Source organism: Vipera berus (genome assembly GCF_964194415.1).
Source record: "Vipera berus genome assembly, chromosome: 1".
NCBI classification, from domain to species: domain Eukaryota; kingdom Metazoa; phylum Chordata; class Lepidosauria; order Squamata; family Viperidae; genus Vipera; species Vipera berus.
This window is the reverse complement of record NC_138202.1, coordinates 59,001,751-59,021,067: the sequence shown is the minus strand read 5'-3', so window position 1 is coordinate 59,021,067 and position 19,317 is coordinate 59,001,751. Positions and strand designations below refer to the sequence as shown.

Below are 19,317 nucleotides of genomic sequence, written 5' to 3'. Positions count from 1 at the left end.
TGAACAATAAAAGACTTCTGCAAAGTAACCTGAATGTTCTTTATTTTAGTGTTAAATAAATGAATAGGTTCAGCTAATTACTTCCTTACCAAACTGTCTTTGCTTGTGTAGTGAACCATCCATCCTTCTTTTATTACTGTACTACTTCTCCTTTTTGCATGTTTGACAGATTGTACCACTCTCATTAATGGTATATTATTGCTTGTTGCAGGGCTTGAAAAAAAGAACAGTAAACTGAATAACATTATTTGAATGAAGTTTTCAAAGAGGGACAATTTAAAGGGTTACTTGTTCCACTCAAGTAATTCTGAACAGCTATTTATTGCAGCATAGTAATATCTAGAATTGCATTCATTTGTTACATTTATGAACTTACATAGCCCCACCCCAACACAGAAATGTCACTAGAAGGTTCTGAAAGGAGCTACATGGCTACCTGTTCGATATAATCAAATTGGTTTTTGCACAATGCAGAAGGTTGATCTAGATCAGGGGTGTCAAACTCACAATGTCACATGATGTGTTGCGCCGTATTTTCCATTGCCGGCAATGGGGTGGGCGTGGTTTTGGCATGACGCATCCGGTCCACGGGCCAGCAGCTTGACACCCCTGATCCAGATCATACATAAGAAATCTTATATCTAAATGACTCATTCAGTACAATAGTATATATTACAATAAAACTAACGTGGAATTTTAAATTTAGACATGTATCATATTAATTCAGTATATTACTTAGAGAAAAGAAACCCAAGGTGGTAAACATATCAAAAAGACCTTCCTCCTCCTTTCTCCACAACAACAACCCTGTGAGGTGAGCTGGCCTGAGAAAGTATAACTGGCTCAAGGTCACCCAGCTGGCTTTCATGGCTAAGGCAAGACTCAGTCTCCAGCTATCTAGCCCAGTGTCTTAACCACTAGATCAAACTATGCTAAATTCACCTGATCATTCTGTTACTTTCATCATGGTCAAGATCAGTGTCCTGCATGTCTCCACTGTCACCTGGATTCACAGTCACCATCTCAGCATCAGGCACCATAGAATCTTCCATTTCATCTAAGAGGCCACTGTTTCTTTCACTGTCATTGTCATCACTTCCTTCTTCCATCACTATATCAGTCTCCATTCCTGGGCTAAGCAAGTCTGAAATGTTTAAAAAACTACATTGGTTTAGCAGTCTGGAAAAATAGTTCAAATTTAATTGGCTACATTATCCCACATCACATAAGTAAACCTCATCTCATCCTCAAGTCTCTAAATCTGCTTTGGAGGGCTCTTTACCTTTGGAGCAGATCTTTCAGTTGAGGGAAGGAAGAATAAAATTTCCTTTTTCTTTGGTAAATACAAATTTAGTCATTGGCTGAAACTAACTGAATAGAATATTATATCTATATCTACCTTTATGCCTAAAATAAATGTAGAAAATCAAAAGTGAAACTACATCAAGAATATTCTTTAATTTCTACAAAAATACTGTCTTGTACTTGTGACCATGAATTAGCATATTAGCCAATGCCAAGCATTCTTCCTATTAATAAACAAAAAACAGCACAACAACTTTTATACACAATGTAGGAATATGTAATGATTCACTTTATCTGTGGGATGAAAAAGGTCCTAAAGCTTGTCCCAAAAGTGCTTTTTCATGAGGCAACTGGACTTCCTTGGTTGTTGTTTTTTTGAAGACATTTTGCTTCTCATCCAAGAAGCTTCTTCAGCTCTGACTGGATGGTGGGAAAGGAGAGGATTTATATTCCTTGCAGACAGCTGGTCATTTGCATTCTTTTAGAGCAGAGGTGTCAAACTGCCAGGCCGCGCCCACCCCAGCTCTGGCAATGCAAAAAAAGTTGTGATATGTTGTGACATGTCATGTGATGCAGCAAATTTGACAGCCATGTTTTAGAGAGTTGTTGATGTCACCTGGAGGTTTATCTGTGTTGTCAGGGTCACCTGAGTAGTGCAAATGGCTATGGAGCCTTCATGGAACTGTTGAAAGGACTGTGTTATAGACTGAAGATAGATGATGTTGTATCTCTCCCCCTCTGTTGAGAGAGGGCTGTCCAATTTTGACATAGATGGCCTCTTTGACCCCTCTTTCAAACCAGTGGTCCTCTCTATCCAAAATGTGGAACCTGCTGTCTTCAAGAGTGTCCTTTGTCTTTTAAATGCAGATGGACCACTGAATCTTGTCCTGATGGGTTTGTTCTCCTATGTTGTGTCATGCATTTATGAAGTGGTTGTTTTGTTTCCCCAATGTACAGATCTGCACATGGCTTATGGCATTGTACTGCATATACCACATTGCTCAGTTTGTGTCTGGATATTTTATCCATGGGATGGACAAGCTTCTACCTTAGTGTATTCGTGGGTTACCTGATGAATATAATGTAAAGATAAACTATTCCACAGATGCATATATATATTGTTCTTGGCAACAATATAGAAATAGTTTGCTATGGTCAAGGGTATTGACTGCTTTCAATATTTTTCAATTTCTTTGCCTAATATAACACTCTCTATTTTCTTGTTCATCTTTCATTCATATCTATTTTTTAGCTTTTTAAGATCAGCTAATATTGGCTTCCATCTGCTGTAATCAGATGCACATAGGTGAAAGCAACATAAGTGAGTGAAAAGTATGAATAATAAGTAACATGTCATGTAGTAAGATGTAACTAGCTTTTAATCTACATTTATCTAATTGTATAAATAAAAAAAAACAGATTAAGCCAAAATCTTCATAGAAACTGTTCAAAAAAGGAGAAGTCACTGATGAAGGAGCAGATCACCAGGTGTTATGAAGGAGAGGAGATCAAATGATGATGAATAGAACTATTGACAAAATTAAACAACATTTTAGCAGCAATACTGTAGCCCACAGTGAATAAAATAGTGCATTACAATATAAGAGATAAGCCTGTAAAGATGTAAGAATACATACGCATTTTAGAAAAATATCCACAGATTACAACAAATAAGATTTTATCAAATCAATGGCAACATATAAAACTCAAATCTTTGTCACACCATATCTTAGATATTCATTTTCTAAGCACTGAAAATGAATCTAAAATATCACAATTGAATATTTCACAATAGTTTCTTACCAGCTTTATTCAATATTGTAAGCACACTAGGGAAATCGGCCCTTCTTCTAGCATCTTTTTCTGTAAGCGTACATGTTTTGTGCCAGAAAGAAATTGTTTTTCTTAATTATCTTTAGTTAGAATAATATAATGCTGTAAGTACCAGTACTGTTATCTTGCTTCTCTCTCTGGAATGAATTTTCAATAAACATTTTTCTTATCCTTGGTTGGTTATTTAAGGATGGCAAACACCCTTGTGTAATTTCCTGAAAGTCATTCCCATTTGGCAGACATAACAATTGCAGAAGCAAATACAGTTTGCCTATAAATTGATTCATTTTGGGGTGATTCTTCACAGGAAAGGTTGCTTCTAAATACTGAAAGACAGCACTACTGAAAAAAGTCTTTTATAAATACAACATTGATCAATTATTATTATTGGAATATAAATATATTTTTAAAAATCTGTCAATAGAAACTGTAAAATTAGAACTCTTTATTAGGAAGTCTGGGGTTCTTAATTCTCAACTTCATGATAGACCTTGATTGCACTGACCCTAGCATGTATAATAATTAAATGTCTCATTTATTTATTTTTTGATCAGTTGTGGGCAACATTTTTCAGACAGAAGGTCATTCCAAAATTGTTGAATAATACTGTATGCCAGAAGCTATATTCCAAAACTGGGCAGACACAAATCAAGAAATGGCTTTGGCTTGTCACTAATCCCAGAGTTGGTCCACGTTCTGCGGAAGAACATCTGAGAGCTGCTTTCTTGTCTCCAATATGAAATTCATTTAAGTTGAAGCATTAAAAATTACATATAACAGGAAGATTTATTTTATTTTTTTAAAAAAATTATATATTCATATTTCAAACTTCGATTGTCTTATTTATTATTTATTGACTAGAATGGTTAAAGACTAGATTATTACATTTACAGCAAGTGTATTAATAGCTTATTCTCAGTATTTTAAGTGTTTAAGCCAAGGCTTATTGACATACGTATTCTTTGACACACTATGATCTAAGCAGAATAGCAGAACAGAGTTGGAAGGGACCTTGGAGGTCTTCTAGTCCAAATGGTTGTCCAATCTCTTCTTAAAAACTTCCAGTGTTGGAGCAATCACAACTTCTGGAGGCAGGTTGTTTCACTAATTAATTTTTATGTCAGGAAATTTCTCCTTAGTTCTGGGTTGCTTCTCTCCTTAGTTTCTATCCATTGCTTCTTGTCCTACTTCAGGTACCTTGTAGAATAGCTTGACTCCCTCTTCCTGAGATATTGGAACACTGCTATCATGTCACCCCTTGCCCTTCTCTTCATTAAACTAGACCACAGGTCTGCAACCTGCGGCTCCGGAGCCGCATGCGGCTCTTTCAGCCGTCTCCTGCGGCTCCCAGTCCTCTGCCATGTGCAGTCCAAAAAAAAAAAAAGTGGGACTAAAAAAGTTCAACCAATCAATTCAAATATGCAGGGTAGGTGCATATCTCGCCTTGGCTCCACTCTTCAGTCAAACCCTGTTCTGCGCATGTGCACATGTACGCGCATGTGCACACATTTTTTGCAGCTCCCAGTATTTCCTTTTGTGAGGGAACCGGTTCCGAGTGGCTCTTTCACTGTTTCAGGTTGCTGACCCCTGGCCTAGACATACCCAATTCCAGCAACCGTTCTTTATATGCTTTAGCCTCCAGTCCCCTAATCATCTTCATTGTTCTTCTCTGCACTCTTTCTAGAGTCTCAACATCTTTTTTACCTATGTTTTTTTTCTTCATCTCACTAATAAATGACTGCTGGGGTTTTTTTTCAAATATTTTTTAGAATACAGAGCACTAATATCCTTGATGCAACTTACCTCCGTTAATGGCTACTTCTCCAAGGCAATCATTCGGTACTTTAGGTGCACAGCGTTTGTGACAGTTGAATCTACAATCTTTTTAAAGAAAAGATGTATAATTTGCACAAATTGCTTGGTTATAATGTGACAGTTTCAGATACAAAGAACATTGTTAAAGCTGGCTATGAGACAGTGGTTCTTGATCCAGACAACAGAAGTCAATTCGAGCAAACCAAGGTCTGATCCTATGGGGAAAAACCGGGAATGAGTTCCAGATATTTCCTCCTCTTCCTGGAATTACTTCCCTGCCAGCTCTTCCATGCAATTCAATCAAGTGGCTGCTCCACAATATAGGATCATATAAAATATATTTGTAAGCCTATCTTTAGAAGGCAATGACAAAATAGATCTAAATAAAGTATGACATTTCACATCTTAAAAAAGCTTTGCTTTATCTCAATTCCAGCAAGGATCATACACTAAGAAAATCTGCATTCTATTTGTATATTTGTACCATACTTTTTGCATCTTATATTCAGAATCCTCCAATATTTTGTAACTTTTATTCCAATTTTGCTACACTGTTACAGAAAGTTACTATGATGGACACAGTAGGATTTCAGTCTAATTACGAGAAATCTTATTCTTCACTCCTCTACAGCATATGAAAGTTTCATAAGCAGCAAAAATACATTCAGGGACACATTCAAGCATCAAAGCTAAAATAACTAATTATCTTTCAGTAACATATTTCTGAAAACTTATTCGAAGATTCAAGCCTATTCACTGTATGGTGCAGTAAGCCATCAATTGTAGAAAAAAAATTCCCATAAACACACATTTCTTAAAGACCTGCTGTTAAAGACATGCTGTATTGTACTTCCAAACAAGAGCAAGAGCACTTACATTTATAAAGTGCTTCATAGAGCTTTACAGCACTCTCTAATCAGTTTACAGAGTCAGCATATTGTCCCCAACAATGTGGGTCTTCATTTTACCAACTTCAGAAGAATGGAAGGCTGAGTCAGCTTTGAGCCCTGTCAAGATCAAACTGCTGGCAGTCGGCAGAGTCAGCTTCCAATACTGCATTCTAACCATACCATTTTATTCCAAATTCTGCCATTATTTTCCCTAGGCACAGTTATACTAATCCTGGTTGACGCACTGACATCTTTGCATGGGGGAAAGCCTTTTCTTAGCTGTAAGGAACAGATTGACATATCAGTCAGTCTTACAATCACTCTATAAACACGTACATCTGTATTTTATTATTTCTCCATTTCCCACATCTACAATCACTCTATAAACACGTACATCTGTATTTTATTATTTCTCCATTTCCCACATCTACACCTTCAGTCTTGAATAACAATAATTACTTTCTTTTTAGAAATTTATGAAATGAACTTTTATAGGATTTATTTCAATTTTACTGTTCCAAATATTTCTCTATATCTCTCTGTATAAGGTATATCTATATATCTAAAATATTCATTATACATCCCCTCACTAGAATGTCATCCCAAATTATTTCATTACTTCCATTTTTAATTCCATACTGCAAGCCCCTTGTTTAGTCTTTTATTATTTTTATCAAAGCTCCTCCACATTTTTTTACATATTTTTACTGTTCCTTACTGTCCTTAACTGCATTGTTGCAACTATCTTTCCCCCTCTATGCACATTATAACATATCCTTCTTCTATCCTAATTTCCATTATTTTATATGCACTTTATACACCTCTTTACTATTGCAATTCTTTCAATCAAATGATGCTCTGTCCCTGTTCAGAACTTTTCATTATCTTTGTATCTTTCACTGTGTCAGTCTTTTACCATACTCAGATCAGGCTTGTCAATTCATTCTTTTTACATGTCTGTGCACTGATAGATTGTTTAAACTATGCATTTTAAACAGATTTTTTTTTCTTAAGAAGGTATTAATCTGTCACTATTCCTCTTTTATTGACTCTCCCAAAGGCCCCTGTATTTCTTTTTCTGCGCTCTGTCTTATTATGCCCCCATTCATTAATGACATCTAGCAACATGAGTTTTTCCCATGAATTATCCTACAAACAGTTTAGCTTCCATCCTTTTATTATCACTATTAACATTATTATCAGTTTCACCTATTAGCACTTTGATTCATAATTCAACCTAAAACTTTACAGCCAAGCTTTTATACACAACCATTCTTCATAGCTCCATTGTACAAAATCAGGCTACTTTCAATCAAATCTACCATCCTTTTAGTTTGGCAAACATACAGCACAACTATTTGATTTTATTTCATTAACTGATGTATAATTTTAGCATTTATTCATCATAATCTTCCATATATGGTTATCAGTGGATAGGCACATCCATATTAATTTTCCATCCATCAGCTATAATATAGGTCAATCAAAGCCTTCACATAGCAGCTTTTAATAAGGTAGACAATATATAGACCAGCTTTATTCAGCTTTATACATTAGAACAATGTTTCTCAACCTTGGCAGCTTGAAGATGAGTGGACTTTAACACCCAGAATTCCCCAGCCAGCAGGGCTGGCTGCGGAATTCTGGGAGTTGAAGTCCACTCATCTTCAAGCTGCCAAAGTTGAGAAACCTTGCATTAGAGCAGGGGTGTCAAACTCAATTTCATTGAGGGCCGCATCAGCATTGCGGTTGCCCTCAGGGGGCAAGGTGGGTATGGCCAGGGTGGGCGTGGCCTACTGGGTGGGCGTGGCTAGAGTGCGTATGGCCTAGTGGGTGGGCATGGCCAGCTCTACATCGTTTGCATCAAGGGTGCCTATGGGGGCCTGGGCAGGAGTGGGACAGATCTGAGGGTCTCTGGCAGAAGGAGGGTCTCTGGGCCAGGGCCAAGGCAGTGGGGGCCGTTCCCTCACTGTTGCCAGGATGGCTTCGCAGGCCGCATGAAACCACTTCGCGGGCCGGATCTGGCCCCCGGGCCTTGTGTTTGACATGTCTGCATTAGAGTATAATAATTGGGAGAGACACTAGAGACATCTAGTGCAAGCTATATCTCTAGTATTCTAAGCTAATGAAGAGTTTAGCATAGCTGCAAACAAACCAATTGAGACTTTGCTCTCCACAATACTATATTTCAACCTGACATACTGTTGCCTGTATCCCACCAGCTAGGAAATATATCACCAGATAATTCAGGACACAGTAGTAACAAATAAAATATTAAAATGTTTTAAAAAATCTTTAAAACAAATGCGTTATTATCATACTTGCAAGTGGGTAACATATTTGTTTCAGTTCTAAATTGCTTACCTTTGCACTGTAAGCCTTGTCTAAAAAGTCCTTTAAGTAGCTTTTTGCAGTACTGACAAACTGTTGGCCTTGTATATGAGTGAATGACAAAAGTATGAGGCACTTTAACCTTGCAAAGCAAAATCTTGTCAAGCTGAATAGGTCGCCCAATGTGTGATTGCGAATTAGACCTCTTCTCTCTTCCAAATGAAAAGTCAGGTGGTGTTTTCTGCTACAATAGGTCAATAAAATACATAAAGTCATTTTAGTATGGAAGGTATTTTTTGCATACGGGTATGGCTGACTGATGAGAACAAATACGTTTGAAATGATCATATTGGTCTCCCTTTATTCTTTGTTAGCAAGCCAAAAAAATTACACACACAGACACACACACACATGTTTTCGTAAATTCTCACGGGTGCAGTTATGTAGGTCTTGGTGTATTCGGGTCTTTTCCCGTGTAGGATGCATTATACCTCGCCAAAACAGGAAAAGATCCGAATACACCAAGACACACACACACACACACACACACACACACACACATATGATATATATTCCACAAAGCATTTGTAGTGAAGCAGCCTTAAAGAACATCAGAAATGGACTATTAATTGAAACTTCTGGACATAAAAATTCTACACTTGACCAAATAACCCTAAATATGGCTTCCAATTTTAATTTTAGCAATGCGATTAATTTTAAATCCAATCACTTCTCCAGCATATTATTTAGTAAACATGAATAAGTGTGTGTGTGAATAAAATACAATAGAATACATGCATAAGAAGACTGTATACTTTTAAATACAGAACAGTGATATCCTTAAGTCATTGTTTAGAACTGACTAGATGAGTTGAAGAGAAAAATGGAATTAAACTTCAAACCTGTGTCCATTTCTACTGCAGATGTATAAACTGTAACCTTTCTGCATTTTATTTAATTTATCAATTTGTTTAATCAAACAGAAATATTTAGAATGGTTTTTGAATGTATCCTTACATATTGGGACAGTTTAGTCCAACATAATTAATGTGTAATAGGCACTGCTTCCCCTTCATGGATTACTGCCTTGTCGTGGCGAAGGGGCTTGCGTAATTCAATGAAGCTATGAGCTATGCCGTGCAGGGCCACCCAAGACGGACAGGTCATAGCTGAGAGTTCTGACAAAACGTGATCCACTGGAGAAGGAAATGGCAACCCACTCCAGTATCTTTGCCATGAAAACCCTATGGACAGTACCAAAAGGCAAAACGATATGACGCTGGAAGATGAGCCCCTCAGGTCGGAAGGCGTCCAATATGCTACTGGGGAAGAGCAGAGGGCTAGTACTAGTAGCGCCAGAAAGAATGAAGCGACTGGGCCAAAGCCGAAAGGACGCTCAGCTGTGGATGTGTCTGGTGGTGAAAGGAAAGTCCGATGCTGTAAAGATTTTTTCTCCATAGGAACCTGGAATGTAAGATCCATGAATCAAGGAAAGCTGGACGTGGTCAAACAAGAGATGACAAGACTGAACATCGACATCTTAGGTATCAGCGAACTAAAATGGACAGGAATGGGTGAATTTAATTCAGATGACCATCAGGTATACTACTGCGGGCAAGAATCCCTCAGAAGAAATGGAGTAGCCTTCATAGTCAATAAAAGAGTAGGAAAAGCAATACTGGGATACAATCCTCAAAATGACAGAATGATCTCAGTTCGAATCCAAGGCAAACCATTCAATATCACAGTAGTCCAAGTCTATGCCCCAACCACCAGTGCTGAAGAGGATGAAATTGACCAGTTCTATGAAGCCCTACAGCACCTTATAGAATTAACACCAAAAAATGATGTCCTTATCATCATGGGGGATTGGAATGCTAAAGTAGGAAGCCAAAAGATAACTGGAATAACAGGCAAGTTTGGCCTTGGAGTACAAAATGAAGCAGGGCACAGGCTGATAGAATTTTGTCAAGAGAATACGATGGTCATAGCAAACACTCTTTTCCAACAACCCAAGAGACGGCTCTACACATGGACATCACCAGACGGTCAACACAGAAATCAGATTGACTATATGCTCTGCAGCCAAAGATGGAGAAGCTCTATACAGTCAGTAAAAACAAGACCAGGAGCTGACTGTGGCTCAGATCATGAGCTTCTCCTTGCAAAGTTTAAGCTTAAACTGAAGAAAGTAGGGAAAAGCACTAGGCCAGTCAGGTATGAATTAAATCATATCCCTGTTGAATATACAGTAGAGGTGACAAATAGATTTAAGGAATTAGATCTGATAGACAGAGTGCCTGAAGAACTATGGACAGAGGTTCGCGACATTGTACAACAGGTAGCAACCAAAACCATCCCAAAGAAAAAGAAATGCAAGAAAGCAAAATGGCTGTCTGAGGAAGCTTTGCAAATAGCTGAGGAAAGGAGGGAAGCAAAAGGCAAGGGAGAAAAACATAGATATGCCCAATTGAATGCAGAATTCCAGAGAATAGCTAGAAGAGATAAGAATGCCTTCTTAAATGAACAGTGCAAAGAAATAGAAGAAAACAATAGAATAGGGAGGACCAGAGATCTTTTCAAGAAAATTGGAGAGATGAAGGGAACGTTTAATGCAAAAATGGGCATGATAAAGGACCAAAATGGCAGGGACCTAACAGAGGCAGAAGAGATTAAGAAGAGGTGGCAAAATTACACAGAAGAACTATACAAGAATGAGCTTAACGTCCCAGATAATCACAATGAGTTGGTCACTGACCTCGAGCCAGACATCCTAGAATGTGAAGTGAAGTGGGCCTTAGAAAAGCTGAGCAACAACAAAGCTAGTGGAGGTGACAGTATTCCAGCTGAGCTATTCAAAATCTTAAAAGACAGTGCAGTAAAAGTGCTACACTCAATTTGCCAGCAAATTTGGAAAACTCAACAGTGGCCACAGGATTGGAAAAGATCAGTTTACATTCCAATTCCAAAGAAAGGCAGTGCCAAAGAATGTTCAAACTATCGCACCATTGCACTCATTTCTCATGCTAGTAAAGTCATGCTTAAAATCCTACAAGCTAGACTTCAGCAGTATGTGGATCGAGAACTACCAGAAGTACAGGCAGGATTTCGAAGAGGCAGAGGAACTAGAGATCAAATTGCCAACATACGCTGGATCATGGAGAAAGCTAGGGAGTTCCAGAAAAACATCTACTTCTGCTTCATTGACTATGCTAAAGCCTTTGATTGTGTGGATCATAACAAACTGTGGCAAGTTCTTAAAGAGATGGGAGTACCAGACCATCTTATTTGTCTCTTGAGAAACCTATATGCGGGTCAAGAAGCAACAGTGAGAACTGGACACGGAACCACTGATTGGTTCAAAATTGGGAAAGGAGTCCGGCAAGGCTGTATACTGTCACCCTGCCTATTTAACTTATATGCAGAGCACATCATGAGAAAGGCAGGGCTAGATGAATCAAAAGTTGGAATTAAGATTGCCGGAAGAAATATCAACAACCTAAGATACGCAGATGATACCACTCTAATGGCAGAAAGTGAAGAAGAACTAAAGAGCCTCTTGTTGCGGGTGAAGAAGGAGAGTGCAAAACTTGGGTTGAAACTTAACATTAAGAAAACCAAGATCATGGCATCTGGCCCTCTCAATTCCTGGCAAATAGATGGGGAAGAAATGGAGGTAGTGACAGATTTTATTTTCCTGGGCTCCAAGATCACTGCAGATGGGGACTGTAGCCAAGAAATTAAAAGACGCTTGCTCCTGGGGAGGAAAGCCATGGCAAATCTAGACAGCACACTAAAAAGCAGAGACATCACCCTGTCAACAAAAGTGCGTATAGTCAAGGCTATGGTCTTCCCAGTTGCAATGTATGGCAGTGAAAGTTGGACCATAAGAAAGGCTGAGCGCCAAAGAATTGAGGCCTTTGAACTATGGTGCTGGAGAAGACTCCTGCGAGTCCCTTGGACTGCAAGGCGATCAAACCGGTCAGTCCTAGAGGAGATAAACCCTGACTGCTCTTTAGAAGGCCAGATCCTGAAGCTAAAACTCAAATACTTTGGCCACCTAATGAGAAGGAAGGACTCACTGGAGAAGAGCCTAATGCTGGGAAAGATCGAGGGCAATAGAAGAAGGGGACGACAGAGAATGAGGTGGCTGGATGGAGTCACTGAAGCTGTAGGCGTGAGCTTAAATGGACTCCAGAAGATGGTAGAGGACAGGAAGGCCTGGAGGAACATTGTCCATAGGGTCGCGATGGGTCGGACACGACTTCGCAGCTAACAACAACAACAACAACAAGGCACTGCTTCCTTATGTCATTTAGGAAAATCCACCTTCAAATGGCTCAGTAACATATATCAGGCAGTTCTAGAATACTCCCTGCAAGTGGTGGGATTCAGCCAGTTCGCACCAGTTTGGCAAAACCGGTTGCTAATTTTTTGTTGCCCAGGCCCAGAATGGACTTCCGGAAGCAGCATCCACACAGAGAACTGGTTGTTCACATATTTGAATCCCACCACTGCTCCATAAGAAAATGAAGGAATGCCTTAATTCTTTCAACAGGTAGTCCTTGACCTACTACCATTCATTTAGTGACCATTCAAAGTTACAACGGCACTGAAAAAGTGACTTATGACCATTTTTCACACTTATGAATATTGCAGAATCCCCATGGTCATGTGATCAAAATCTGAATGCTTGGCAACTCGTTGATATTTATGATGGTCACAGTGTTCTGGGGTCATGTGAACAATTTTTTGCAACCTTCTGACAAGCAAAGTCCATGAAAGACCAAGATTCACTTAACAACCGTGTTACTAACTTAACAATGCAAAGTGATTCGCTTAAGAAATGTGTCAAGCAAGGTCTTAAAATGGAACAAAATTCACTTAACAACTCTCTTGCTTAGCACCAGAAAATTTGGCCTCAGTGTGGTCTACGTCCAAGACTACCTTTATTCTCTCATCCCTTGAAGCTCTAAGAATCTACGTTCAGGGCTTGCAGGAGCTGCAGACAGATGCTAGATTCACGCCTTCAACATAATACATTGTTTTTGAACCCAAATTATCACAGAGCCTAAATGTTATATATACATCCCTATTGTTATAAATAAAGGTTATAAATAAATCTTTTTTTCCAGAGCAACAAACATGAATTCCCCAAAATAAAATACAATTAGAAATGTTTCATTAACATGAATGGTAACACTAGGTCTGAAGTTTTCAACAGAAAATTATATTATGTTGCAGAAATATGAGATGGTGTTAGACTTCCGGAGAAAAAAAGAGGAACCTGCCCCACTTTACATCGGGGAGGACTGTGTAGAGAGAGTTCCCTCCTTTAAATTTCTGGGAGTCTACCTCTGTGAAGATCTGACCTGGAAAGTTAACACAACCCAGGTGGCTAGAAAGGCCCAACAGAGGCTTCACTTTCTTAGGATCTTGCGGAAGAACAGGGTAGAACAACAGCTAATGACCCTCTTTTACCGGTCTACCATAGAGAGCGTCCTCTCATATGGTATTGTGGTTTGGTATGCCGGTCTGACAGCCGCGGATAGGAAAGTATTACAGAGGGTAGTGAGCACAGCACAAGACATTGTGGGCTGTCCCCTGACACCACTGGATGACATCGCCAGGGCTCGTTGCCTTGGAAGAGTGAGGAAGATTCTCAGGGATGACTCACACCCTGGTCAATATCTCTTTACTCTCCTACCATCCGGTAGGAGATATAGGAATATAGCCAGCCGTACCAACAGGCTGAAGAACAGCTTTTATCCGTGGGCTGTTAGGCTTTTGAATGGGATATAATCTTATGCAGAGTTGACTTGGGAGGCCGGTGTGTGGTGTAGTTGGTTCACATAGTGTGGTGGGATGGAGGGTTTGTTGTCACTGTGTGTTGGGGGGAGAGAGCACAGGGGGAGGCTCAGCTAATCTCAATGTACACATGTTGTACTTTGACAATAAAGGTTTATTATTATATCTGCTAAAGCTCAGGTATCTTGTATCAAAGTCATAGGGGATTTTTTTTTTAAATCCAGTATGTTTTGGTTAGCTACAGATTTCTTTGGCCCTGCTTCCCCGGGTAGCTAGCCAGAATTCCTGACTTGGGAAGCTTGGATTCTGACCAGGAAGCAATTGCTCAGATTACACTATGGAAACTACAGAAGCCAGCTGTTTGTCAGGCAATAAGCAAATTGCTTCCATTAATTTGCAGCAAGTATACTGAGTCTGGGCAATAATATCCTTGAAATACTTCAAGAACCTTTTGCAATTACTGTGGAGGTTACATGCATGTGCAAATGCTACAAGTGCCACATTGCCAAATGTTTTAGAAAAACTGATCAAATCTAAACTATCCTTTCAACAGCAAAACTTCACTATGTAGCAGTTCAGCTTTGGCCAACTATAACCAAAGTTGTGAAATAAAAATATCCATAGATCTTCATCCCCCAAATACAGGATTGTCAGCCACAAAAGGAAAAATAAATGGTGGAAGCTGCTAAATCTGAATAGGCAGCCTTAGGCCTCTGAGCTATCTGTGGCCTTTCCATCACCACTTTTGGGCTCCCAGAGTTCTCAGAACAGTGCCATAATGCAAACTGGCAATGTTTAATATTGCTGGGATTTTTTTCCCAGAAATGAATCCTTAAAAGAGTTAAGCTGTTCCTTGGAATTTTCATTTTGTTATTTTGGAACCACATTTCATGAAGGTATACAAAGGTTTTCAGTAAACACAGACATACAGACACACACACACATATGTGTGTGTGTATGTGTGTGTGTGTGTGTGTGTGTGTGTGAGAGAGAGAGAGAGAGAGAGAGAGAGAGAGAGTTTGACATAGTATATTTTTGTTTTGTTTCAAGATATGAAAGCTGAAATGTCACCTGAAATCCCAAAACTAATAACCTTCCCAAAGCGTTTTCTCCAAATTTCTATTTCTGTCAACAGATCTGCTTTCAGATGCTTTCTGTTTACTGATCCTATTTGTTTGCAAAACCTCTAATGCCCAAAGCATCTTAGCCCTTTTAGCACAGAGCTTCATCTTTTTCCTCTTGCATTGCATTTTCTTCTTTAAAACTTTTTTAAACTAATTTTTATTGAAGAAATTTTTAACAAAGTAAAAAAAGAAAATAAAGAAAACAGTAAAAGGATAAAAAGGAAAAAAGAAATAGAAAGAAAAAATATATATTAGTGCTTCCAAGTTTCTTGACAAGTTATACATTTAAATTTTGCCCTAAATTACCATAATTTCCTTCTTTCTATAAACTACCCTAATCTCCAAACCCATTAATCACAAGTTCATTTTTCTCTCCATTCAACTAAATCTTTTACTCCAAGCACCAGAATTATAAGTTACTATTCTACAAGATTTGTTTCAATTTAATAAATACATACATAAAATAATATTTGATAATGAAAGTTTTGGAAGAATTAGGCTGCAATGTACCATCTCTTAAAACATCGATATTTTCCATTACGAGCCTTGTCTTCTGGCATTAGCTATGTTATGATATAGCATAATGAAGCCTTGTCACATTATCCATATCCCTACATCTGGCTGATACATGCAAAAATATGCCTTTTCCACTTAAAATAATGGAGCATAATGCATCTGGAACTATAGAAGAGTTTCTCAATGTTTTATTTCTGTGCTGAGAATATATGTTTTAATCATACTATTATTATTATTACAACTTCCAGTTGAATAGAACTAAAGAATCATGATTTATCTATAACCTTATATGAAATTTGCAGCAAAACTAGAAAGGCCAAATTCCAGATGTCTTTTGATATGACACTTTAAAGGGAGAAGAGGAAATAACAAAAACCCACCTCAAAACTGGGGCTTGCAGGAATCTAGAAAATGAAGACCACATTCAGAACAAGGGAAAAAGAAAATGTAGAGCAATATTATTTAGAAAGTAAATATAAAGTTTAGAACAAAAAGTAAAAAACTGAAACTTGCATGAAATTATTTAATGTGTGCTTTCTCATTTCCCAATTGGTCATTTTTAAAATGTGTACAGATTCTATACAATTAATTGATCAAGTTCAGGAATACCCCCAATTGAACTAATCTGCCAACAAAATAACTAACAACAAAGATTTCCTTGTTTTCTTTGCTGCTTCTTACAATAAAAGAGAGAGAGAGAGAGAGAGAGAGAGAGAGAGAGAGAGAGAGAGAGAGAGAGAGAGAGAGAGAGAGAGAGAGAGAGAGAGAGAGAGAGAGAGAGAGAGAGAGAGAATTCTTCTGTGAGAATTAAATTCTGCTCATCCAAAGTTGGGTGTTTGCTATTTTTGAAAAAACATAAAGTTGTATAATTTAAAATTTGAACTTTAATACCAGAAATGAACTACTGTAACTTTTCAAAGTTCAAAATAAAAGAATGGAAGTAGATTGGAAGGCTCCGCATGCCTAAAAAAGCTAAGGAATGTTTTTTATCCCAAACATGTTTATCTTGCTGGAACAGTTTGATACAAAAATTTGGAAAATTCTCCCATACTGAAGAAATAAGAAGTAACTAAGATTTTTTCTCCCATAACTGTTGTGCTGTTTCTACAATGAGTTTGGTTATGGGATTCCAAAAGCAGTTATGCTGGGACACACATGTGAAAAGCTCATCTACACTAGAAAAAAATATTTAAATATATTCATTACTTGGCCTATTTTCAACATTTAGATATTCTGTACCTGGAGTCCTTCATCTGCAGGTGTAGATGAAAGTTCAGCAGACATTGTTCTGATATTACCAAGTCCTGTTAATGAAACATTTGATAATCGTCTCTTCCGGACACAACTGCAGTTGTTAGGGATTTTAAATGCACATCTCTTGTGATAGTTTAAGCCACATCCTGAGAAGAACATAAAAAACTATTATGCCATATTACAATATGATGGAAAAATTGAAATCAAGCACATAGAATACTAGTAAAGGTAAAGGTGTGCTAGTCGTTTCCAACTCTAGGGGCCGGTGCTCATCTCCATTTCAAAGCCAAAGAGCCAGCGCTTGTCCGAGGACATCTCCGTGGTCATGTGGCTGGCAGGACTAGACGCCAAAGGCGCACGGAACGCGGTGGCTCAGTGGGTTAGGACGCTGAGCTTGTCGATCAGAAGGTCGGCAGTTTGGCGGGTCAAATCCCGAGTGCCATGTAACAGAGTGAGCGCCTGTTACTCATCCCAGCTTCTGCCAACCTAGCAGTTCGAAAGCACATAAAAATGCAAGTAGAAAAATAGGGACCACTATGGTGGGAAGGTAACATAGAATACTAGACCTTTATAAAGAAAAGACTAACTTTTTTAAGTTTACATTTTTAAATAACAAAAAAAATGTACAGGTTCACCAATGTTTCATGGTTTGTTTCTGTAACACAGTCTTTCTCATCAAAGCAATTTTTCATACTCCGGCACATACTAACGAATCTCTAATATATGGATTCCATTTATGCTGTCAAGAGCATGCATTAAAAAGCAATTAGATTTGAAAAAGATTCTTCACTTAGGGATGATCTAACACATCTTATATTAGTTTCCCTTATAGAAACTAGATTTTTTTTTTTTCTGAAGTGATCCAAATTCAAATCCATATTTAGTAAGTAAAATAAATATGCAACTTTTCAACAAATAAAGCAATAGCACTTAGACTTATATACCACTTCACAGTGCTTTGCAGCCCTCTCTAAGCAATTTTACCAAGTCAGCTTATTGCCCCCAACAATCTGGCTCCTCATTCAACCTCAGAAGGATGGAAGGCTGAGTCAACCTTGAGCCATGTCAGGAGCAAACTGCTGGCAGTCGGCAGAGTCAGCCTGCAATACTGCATCCTAACCACTGTGCCACCACGGCCCCTAATATCCTTTTTCTTCTTCTTTAATCTTTCTTAGTGCTTTATCAATGTATTTAAAAAAGTGTTCTGTTTGTAGTATTTATGGTTATAAAATTGTTTTTACCATCACAGAGTCTGGCTAACTTATTGATCACCATCAAAATCTACTCTTCAACCTGTTTCTGTGGACTTCTGTGAACCAGCATGAAAAACCACAACTGTTGTTTATAGGAAACCAGCTAACAAGGAAGGTTTGCATATTTAGTGGTCCCTTGCAGGGAGTGTCTTTGTACATGCAGAAGATTGATGAAAAAGATGGGGAGGGGTATCTTTGTAAGAAAAGCACTGACCACAAGGAAAATGACCCTGAGAAGCAGCAAGTCCTCCAATGACCATGTTGTGTAAACAAGAATTCCTCGTACTCTTCAAGCACACAGAAAGCAACCTTTTCAATGTTATTTTATTAATTGACTTATGCTTCCTACGAGTTCCAGCTCACATAGTATTTGCCATAGAGTACCCTTGGCCTGAACCTTATTTGGACAAACAACTGGAGTTCTCAAAGCCAAAATTAAAGATGATTTGGGCACCATAACAAACACAAAATTGGAGCCCTTCTAGGAAAAATAATTCAACTCATATTTAACTTTGGGGCAATAAAACCCTATTGAGCTTATAAGACAGAGTTACATTTCAAAAAATAACAAATAGATTTTAGTACTGAACAATCCTAACTACAGAAGGAAAACATTCAGTACCTTTTTATTTAAACATATTCCTCTTTAAAAGTTTGCCCTGGCAGCTCATTGGTCTCCTTTGCACTACAAACAGCCACAACTGCTATTAACATCAGTCAGGTTTATAGAGCACACCAGTCAATTAAGCTCATGGACATTCCAGAAGTTAAAACAATCCTGTGCTTAATTTTGTGTTTGTGGTAGTCTTTCTTTATTCACAATAGAAGTGAATGTTTGGTACATGTTCTAAGAATGTTTGTGTTACTTGTAGATAACTGTTCTTGTACTTGTTACAGCAATATTCCTACCTTTAAAAGCTAAGTTCAGCAAACAGATATCTTATTCCTTTTTTTATAAATGATTTGCATTTGTAACATGAGGCTATTCTGTTTTAGACCTTTACTGACTTATTTTGAATATACACAAAGAACACTGACCATTTTTAGAAATATTGTTATATCTAAGTTGCAAGTCATTCTAGTGAAAAAGGAATACACTTTTCAAAATATGTTGGGGCAAATAAAAACTTTTTTTTTGTTATTGCAACTTGGAATTCCTCACCCTCTCTTTTGTTTAATGTACCATCA

General features: G+C 38.0%; 1 protein-coding gene across 3 annotated transcripts in view; it reads right to left on the bottom strand.

Moving 5' to 3' along the window:
* PRKD1 (protein kinase D1) overlaps positions 1-19,317 on the bottom strand; it is a 116,803-nt gene that overhangs the window by 17,200 nt on the left and 80,286 nt on the right. For 2 of the 3 annotated variants that reach the window (XM_081313028.1, XM_081313030.1), the window contains 6 exons: positions 16,862-17,022; positions 16,003-16,026; positions 8,208-8,418; positions 4,942-5,019; positions 943-1,144; positions 90-213 (listed from right to left, as the gene is read on the bottom strand). In XM_081313028.1, the coding sequence (XP_081169154.1) occupies positions 90-213; positions 943-1,144; positions 4,942-5,019; positions 8,208-8,418; positions 16,003-16,026; positions 16,862-17,022 (800 nt within the window). The remainder of the gene's footprint in view (positions 1-89; positions 214-942; positions 1,145-4,941; positions 5,020-8,207; positions 8,419-16,002; positions 16,027-16,861; positions 17,023-19,317) is intronic. The other variant, XM_081313029.1, reaches the window with a different exon arrangement.